The sequence below is a fragment of the Bombus pascuorum genome, chromosome 13 (assembly GCF_905332965.1).
Source record: "Bombus pascuorum chromosome 13, iyBomPasc1.1, whole genome shotgun sequence".
NCBI classification, from domain to species: Eukaryota; Metazoa; Arthropoda; class Insecta; order Hymenoptera; family Apidae; genus Bombus; species Bombus pascuorum.
Window position 1 is genome coordinate 7,404,274 of NC_083500.1, and position 8,695 is coordinate 7,412,968.

General features: G+C 33.1%; 1 protein-coding gene across 1 annotated transcript; it reads left to right on the forward strand.

The window, feature by feature from the left end:
• The first annotated feature begins 4,109 nt into the window (after positions 1–4,109).
• On the forward strand, positions 4,110–8,394 carry LOC132913516 (probable chitinase 2). Its single transcript, XM_060971924.1, has 9 exons — positions 4,110–4,335; positions 5,981–6,178; positions 6,264–6,423; positions 6,496–6,592; positions 6,676–6,882; positions 6,966–7,163; positions 7,244–7,372; positions 7,454–7,618; positions 8,028–8,394. Exons 1-8 carry the CDS (start codon positions 4,272–4,274, stop codon positions 7,616–7,618), a joined length of 1,218 nt encoding a protein of 405 aa, XP_060827907.1. The 5' UTR covers positions 4,110–4,271; the 3' UTR covers positions 8,028–8,394.
• Positions 8,395–8,695: the final 301 nt, after the last annotated feature.

An 8,695-nucleotide genomic window follows, 5' to 3' on the forward strand; every position in this document is an offset into this window, starting at 1 on the left:
AATTCAAATTTTTGACAAAGGTCTTGGCCCAAAGAATCTGCCTCCAGGAAACCCTACCATTCTCTAAAAGACCAACGATCGATCTGTCGTTCTTGAACTTGATCTTCGGCAGCTTTACCTTTCGCTTCACCGTTGATTCGAGATACTCAATAAATATAGTAGCCTACGTGGGCAGCTGGAATTTATTCGCTGGCGCGAACGGGTCGTTAACCAACGTAAAACGTGGTTCAAGCATCGTTTTCATGAGAGAAACATGAACAGCGAAAGAGAGAGATAAATAAAGAAGCGGAGGATCGACGACTTTGGCTCCTTGAAAAATAACGAAACACGCTGTAATGTCCCCGCTAAATGCTGTTCCATTGGATCTCCATAGCGTCCTCGACTTCCCGACCATGATTTCTTCTTCGCTTACAATTGCGCAATTCCTTTCGCGTTGCTCTCGCTTCGACATTAAAGTTGCAATAGCTAAAGTAAATACCTTAAATACCTTGCATTGTAAATTTTGTCGTTGATAATTTCGTCTGGGTACAATCTAATCTAATCTTTTTTCTCAATTGTTTACTGCATGTAGTCAATCTCTTTAATTGTTTCCACAGTGAAAAATTTCCAAAGAATACTTTGTATTTTTTCTCCTTTCAAATTGATGCATGATCTCCCTGAAAGAAAAGAAAACTGGTTAGTACAAACCGAATGCGTGTTTTTTTGATCTAGAAATTAATTAGTTATCACTTTTTGAGATTCTTTTTTCGAAACTGCAATACGAAACGGTGTAATATCATTACTCTGGAAATATATGCAAATGGCACACGCGATCGTCGCCCATCCTTTTTCTTCATTTTCATGCTGTTACGCGTATTGAGAAAGCAAACTGGTCAAAACTCTTTCCGCATATAATACAATTTGTGTTTTCAATTTTCAAAAGATAGATGATATCTTATATACTTGTTATTAGGAAATAGCAGTAAAGTTACAGAGAGAACTTAGAGGAATAGTGTTCATAACAGCGTTTTTCTTCATTTTCATTTCCCGATCGACGTGGCTTCTGAAACGTCCACGTTCGTATTTAACATCGCGCGCTTCATTATAATTTCCCATTCGAGTTTGGAAATCCCGATAGCCTGGCACTTAGCGCAGTGGAGTACCGTAACACGAGGAAGTTTCAAAAGTAAATAAAGACTGTAAAAGGAAAACGGCGTACGTGAGATACAAGAGCAATCTTAAAAGATTAAAAAGAAAAAAAATAGTAAAAAGGAAGAAGAATAAAGGGCCAAGAATCCAGGCACGAACAGCAGGTTTCTTTTTCACAAGAAACAGCACTCGAGGGTTCATGGACACCGATCTGGAGCTGATAAAAGCTTCGGTTTTTTCCTCTTCTTTTGTAAGCCATTTTTGGCTGTTCCTTGACTCCGACACGCTCCACGAGTTGCTTTTTTAGCAGCCACGTGTTCCGTTAAGAATATTACCATGCGGAGATTCCAAGATGCGGGAAGCAAATGCAATTCTCTGAACTTCAACGACCTTGCAAGCGGGGAATCCCTGCAAGAACGCACTGTCATTGAACTATTAGCGAAATTATTCCTTGAAACAAAATGGAAACGAAAAATATGTTCGGGATTTATAATTTGTGACTTTTTGCAACCAACCAACATTTGTCGCAATTATTAATCATTAGATTGCAAATTTCTGTGGGACTGATACATTTGTGGAGTACCACGACAAAGTGTGAGATTTTTATTATACGAACATTTCTAGACTGCGGGTTTTATACTAATTCATATCTTTATGAATGCTCTTAAATTTCCTATAAATACATAAATATCCATAGAAAAGTTCAATACATATTTTATGCAAATCTTGCCATTATTTTGCGTATTTCCAACAGTACCATCTTCCATTAAACAAATTCCACGTAGTTGCAGTAATTTCGCAATTCTAGATGAATCAACCATACCAAAGTATTGCACGATTAAGTCTCTTTTTTTCGGTTATTTATAGCTCTTCCATTCTGATGGACAGGTGGACAGCGAGAATGATTTCGCTGTCTGTCTTAAGCGCGATGGTACCGGAAGCAAGCTTTTATTCTGTACGTCCGAATGCCCGCCAAAAAGTTACGTAAAATCGGCGGATCTGCGTGATGTAATATAAAACAAAACGAGTGCCAGAGGTTTGCCCTTTACGATGAATCAGCATTTGTCATTACCACGCAACACGTATTTTTCTTCTTTCTTTCGCTCGTTAAGCCATGCCATTCTCAGTGAACAGCGAACAATTCTTGAATTTCTACCTCGTGTGGTCGTGAAGAGGTTCCTTCTGATTCGGATCTACGAGACTGAGTCGTCGTTAAGCGAACAAATAAGAAAGACCTGAAAAAAGGAATATGTATTTCCTTGGCCATATTTCGAAGGAGATTTCTACTCAATGGACGCGATACAAGTAATAATCATTATTGATTTGCGAATCAATCGCAATTCTACAAATTACGGATTTACTGTACAACTTGTAATCTATGGATATCTATGTATTTACAGAAAATCTAAGTGCATAGAAGGCGTAATTTTTTTTATCAAAGTTAGATTAATGTGTTCTATGTTAAGAAGACTGGAAGCTGGATGATTGCATATAATGATATAAAACAGAAAGGAAGAAAGTCAGTCCAGTTCACAAGATATAATTACAAACAATTCACAAATGGATCTTAACTAATATCTTTTACGAATGAAAATTTCTTCGATTCATGTGTCGCGAAATGTTATCGTCACTAAACTATATCATAAAAGATATAACCTAGCAAATACGAAGATGGCACCCCGCTGGGGGTAGCCACCCCATGCTATATTTTATTTTCATTTTTTTTTCCCAATAAATAAGATATAATACTTTACCAAATGTCCTTCAGGACAAATTGTAAAAAGGAAACAAAATAAACTATAAAAAAAAAAAACTAAACTATATATTTGTGTTCGTTGCGCCCTTTGTCTGCGACCAGTATATCTGTTTTTGTCGCACAGTAGTACGATCCCTTTCTAGGTGTGTGCTGCCATCTATCGGTTCGAAATGGAAACTCGAAGTAACAGAAATCACTGACTCGGTACAGGAATATAAACGAGTACATAGCAATCCTATTCTTAGTCAGTGGTATCTCATATTCTGAAATACCGACCTTGAAAAGTTATTAAATAAAATAATATAAGTAAATAAATTAATAATTGAACTAAAACAATACCTTGATATAATCTTAAGCTAGAAAGTAGAATAGAATTGTAAAATATAGTAAATTTATGTAAGATCGTATACACCATGGATTTATCAAAAAAAAATATATTCTGCTTTGAAAATGATTTTATTACATGTTCAAGGAGTTTCTTCCTTAACGCAGCTATGTTCAAAAAGTTATCATAAGAACAGGTACATTTTTGGAAACGATTGGACAACTCTTTGCACATCTAATAAAATAATTAAAAGCAGAATACATTTTTTTTTATATCTTTCGACATCATCACGAAGCTCTCTTTGTGTAAGGTATTTTCTATAATTCTTCAAATATGCAAGATAAAAAGATGGTATATCACTAGATATATATACGGAACATTCGAAAAGAAAGAAAAACAAAATTGAGCTTCATATCCTTTACGCATCCTCCTACAAAAAAAATAAAATAATCAAATTATATCCTGCTCGAAACATCTAACTTTTATGTGAAACACTTTTTATTAAAATCATCATCATACTTACGAAGTAATCCAAGAGGTAGAATCCAAGCTACGTACATCAACCTGCATAATTAATAACTGGTTTGAGAATACAAAAGTAAAAATATAAAAGATTAAAAAATACACATTTTATGTTTGAGTTATATGAAATTACATTTTTCTTTGAAACTAATTAAACGAATCGTTAAGTATTATCGTATTGTAACCTAAGTAAGTTAGATATCTGAATAATTGTAAAAGTATAAAATGCTTTTCAATGTTTCTTTTATTTCTGGGAATGACTATCTTTGGCGGAAATTGTTTTTCAATTAAATCTGCTTGTTTCCTATTTTTCTAATATTTATCCTGATATCTATCCTGATATCTATCCGGAAATTTAGTATATATATATATGAAATCCGCACAGGTAGATATTACGCGTTTACTACACAAACATCCTAGCTGCATCATTTTGCAAGTCAAACGAGCGACTGCTTTTTTTCTTCGAGGACACTGTGGTCAAGTGAAAGCTATCTACCAGAACAATAATTCGGTATAAGCCGAATTTATTTGTTCTCAATAATGAAGGTGTACGCGTTCCTATCTTTACTTGCAATATTGCTCCTCAGTAGCAATGGTATTCTAGGTGAGTACCTATTAAATTGAAATCATTTTTTTAACATTAATACGATAAGGCATAACTTAAATTTCAAAGAGTCCATATTCACATTCAAAGAGGAAAGTGAGAAAAAGACAAATTTATATTCCTTCAGACATCTAAAATTCTAATAAGGCATCATTCTATAGGTCCCAAGATATTACAAAAGTATAATCGGTGAAGTTGCCAAATAGTTACTCCTAGACCTAGAACTAGAAATATGTTGTTAAGGTCAACATTCTGAACATCTTTTTCCTATACATATGTAGCGTGGTCGGTTTTAGTTTTCGGACTATACACAAAAGTATGTTTGATATCATATATGTACTTTGTTTCTATATTTTATACAAAATTATAGATGAGATGTGTGATCATTGCCTGCGTATGCGTGTGTGTCTAAAATATAGCGTATGTGATATAGTTACACTATTATCTTTCTATAAATTAATTTCTATTAATTTCTATTAATTTTTATTAATTTTTTCATTGTTCGTACGCCACTATGAAAATATTTAAAAGAATCCTATCAAAATTCACGAGGAGGTAATACATCGAAAGGTTCATTGTATGATGTCAAACATACTTTTGTGTATAATTTGAAAACTAGAACCGGCCACCCGCTATATACACCATATATATACTGGAAAAAGTTGTTCAGGATGATGGGAAAATTGTAAGAAACCATAAATAAAATTGACGGGATGTAAAATCCAACATATATGGGTAACGATTTTCGTTCACAAAATAGCGCTTCAATTTTTATATTTCATACATTCATTTCGAAATTATGCACATTTCAAGTCGGAAAATTGCAATTAGCAAAAATGCTCCTTTCGGGACATTAAACGTCGACTACCATTCATTCTATGATATCAAAGATAGATAGCTAAGGTATCGCGGTATTTCATATAACGTTTTCTCAATAAAAAAAAGCCAACACCATAATTTATATCTTAAAACAATTATTCTGCATTTGCTTGATAAAATAAAATAAGATAGCAGTTTTTGTCAGCGAAGCTACTATTTTTATCAAATTCTCTATCTACAGAAATATATATATAGATATAAAAATTATATATCTATGTTTATTCGATTAGATTAGGTTTTATTAGATTATATACATATATAGATTTATATGGACATATATAAAATCTTTATGTATAAAGAATGTTTATATATAATATCTATAAATAGATCTTATATAAAATCTTTAACAGATTATACTATATAGAGATTAATCCGGCTGTAGATTACGTTTCTATTATATAATGATACACTATGCAACAAGAAGGGCAATTTAGAATAAGTTTGATATTTTGTTTGATAGCTTATGCAATAGAAATCTGACATTTCGATGAAACCTTTGTTTCGCTTCATTGCTCAAAGACATATAAATAACCAAAAGTGGTACCATATTATTAATGACTTACTAGAAAGTTACCTCGATGATTGAACGTTTTTCATATATATTTACATTAGATAAATAATAATCGTATTCTATCAATGAAAAGTAAATAACAAGTTTCATCGTTCGAAAGATAATCTATTACACATATATACATAGAAATAAATGTTTTGCGAAAAAAAGTTGGAATAAACTTTATATTAAAGCTATGTTTCTTTTTTTATCAAGCTCAAACAGGACCTAAGCATAATAAGGTAGTAACTTGTTATGTCGCTTCCTGGGCCACTTACAGACATAATAATGGAAAGTTTGATATTTCTAATATTGAACCAGAACTTTGCACACACCTCATATATGCATTCGCCGGGCTGGACAGCACGACATGGACCATTAAGAGCCTCGATCCTTACTTAGATGTTACCAAGGGTAAATACATATTGCAAATTACTCGACACGATTAAAAGTATACCTATATATATAAATGACATTTTTGTTCTATGTAATATTCCAGAGAATTACAAAAAAATGACCGCACTTCGTGAACAGTATCCACATTTAAACATTCTAATATCAATTGGAGGATATAACGAGGGTAGTAAAAAATACTCTGATCTTGTTTCATCACCTATACGAAGATCTACGTTCATTAGGAGTGTAGTAGACTTCCTTAAGTACGGAATCAAACATTAAGACAGTTTAATATTTATACTTTGCTGATTTGTACTATAATCTTTAATTTACAGGACATACAATTTTACTGGTTTGGACATAAGTTGGGAGTATCCTGGATCACGTGGTGGTAGTGCACTAGATAAATTAAATTTTGTCAGGCTTCTGAAGGTAAATAACGTAGCGCAAAGTAATTTTATCGAAACTATAGTTTTGCCTGAGCCAGAAATTAATCGTATTCTCTGTTCTAATAGGAATTGAAAGAAGCATTCCAAGAGTCGAACTATCTACTAACAGCAGCTTTAGGTGTTGGTCTAGACACAATCGATGCAGGATACAATATTCCTGAACTTTCCAAATATCTCGACTATATTTATTTAATGGCCTACGATTATCATGGATCATGGGATAGAAAAGTGCTGCCGAATTCACCATTAAGAGGTGGAGATAATCTGGACGTGGTAATGCATTTGGATGGACTACAATAAGTATCGAGTACCGTTGATGAAATATATAGAATGAATAGAATGAAATTTTTGTTTAGGCGGATACACTCAGTTATTACTTAAATAAAGGTGCAGCAGCAAATAAACTAGTATTAGGCTTGCCTTCGTATGGCAGAACTTTTATATTGGCGAACGCATTAAATTCTCCTGAAGAAAGTCCAATGAATCGAACGATCGTAGGAAACGGGTTTCAAGGGCCTTACACTCTCCAAGATGGTTTTATGGGATACAATGAAGCAAGTTTTACTTTTTTAAACTGATTTGATACGTTATCTATTTCTTTTTTATAAAATAATTGAAACGTGTATAATTCCAGATTTGTGAAGAATTAGTGGATTATGGAAGTTCATGGGTACATGGCTGGGATTATGGTAGCTCTACACCTTACATCGTTGATCAGGAATTCGTTATAGTATATGATAACCCCAAGAGTTTGAAAGAAAAGGTTGATTAATATCTATTACAAATGATGATAATAAATGATAGTACTACACGCGTTACATTTATGTTTTACCAAAATTTTTAGGTCGAATATGCGTTGAGCTTAAATTTGTCTGGTGTAATGGTTTGGAGCATCGATACCGACGATTTCAGTGGAAAATGCGCATCTCTGCAAGACTCTCTAGATCCAACAAGTGGCAGATATCCTTTACTAAGATCGATTAACGTGGTCCTATCTGAAAACAATTAGGTAATTAGTAATAAGGATAATGGTAAAGAAGACAATAAATCATTTTCCATCACATAATCTCCTCATAGTCTTATTTTAATAATATTCATATCTTTTATATATTATATCTGAAACGGTTTGGCAATGACGAGTTGGTAATGAAGAGACAGTATTACAAATTTTATAAAGATAAGATTGATGGACTGATTTTTCTCTCTTTATTCATTTGAAAATGTTCCTCTAAAGCTGTTATTATCCGTAATGGAAATATTGACTAATGGCGGATTTTATGTGACAATAAATGAGACTTTGTGTCTACGCTGAGCAAAACTACAATCGCGATCGCAAACAACAACCTCGTTTTATTTATTATATGTATAATTCATAATTATGTATTAATAATTGTATATCAAATGATACGATTGCCCAGGTTTCATCGTGTAAAGGTACTGCAAATGGAGGAGAATGGAAGGATCCACGACACCATCTACCTTACTCTTATGAACAAGCATTTAAACTGAAGTTGAAACATTAATGAATAAGCAAATCGTCCTCATAATATGCGTTTGCAATATATTCAACTTTTAGTTCGTTATACAAAACACACAATAAAAGAAGATTTAAGGAAAATCGACGCGGGAAACTAATCTTAAAATAAAATTTTAAACTAATCATATGGATGTATGCGAGACACTGTTTCGTACATTGTCAAGTGAATTGTAGAATAGCTGACAGTTAAAGAATGTAAAATGTAAAATAGAGAAATATATCTTGCAAAGAATTATCCTTACGAAGAACTTGTCAATGTGTTAAATATCCAATGAAATACTAAGATCTTGATTAAATGTTACTAATTATTAATTATAAATAAGGCTCAAATGCATCCTTCTGAGCTATTTTACTACATTTTATTACATATTAATTTTACTATGAAATTATGCATAATATACAAGCGATGTTTGTTCGTCCAGTCGCGGGGAGACGCGTCTCCGTTAGGTGCGTCAACGGGAGTCGTAAATTCCCGTTACGATCTACGGATCGACACCGCGAGCAGGGCGATCCCCTGATTTCAGTTACGACAATAGGGGTGGTTATATT

Bases quoted from the DNA above. Each gene is read 5' to 3' on its own strand.
- LOC132913516 (XM_060971924.1), top strand. From the start codon at position 4,272: ATGAAGGTGTACGCGTTCCTATCTTTACTTGCAATATTGCTCCTCAGT. The intron at 4,336-5,980 runs GTGAGTACCTAT...TTTTTTATCAAG, and splicing joins CAGTAGCAATGGTATTCTAG to CTCAAACAGGACCTAAGCAT. The intron at 6,424-6,495 runs GTACGGAATCAA...TTTAATTTACAG, and splicing joins AGTGTAGTAGACTTCCTTAA to GACATACAATTTTACTGGTT.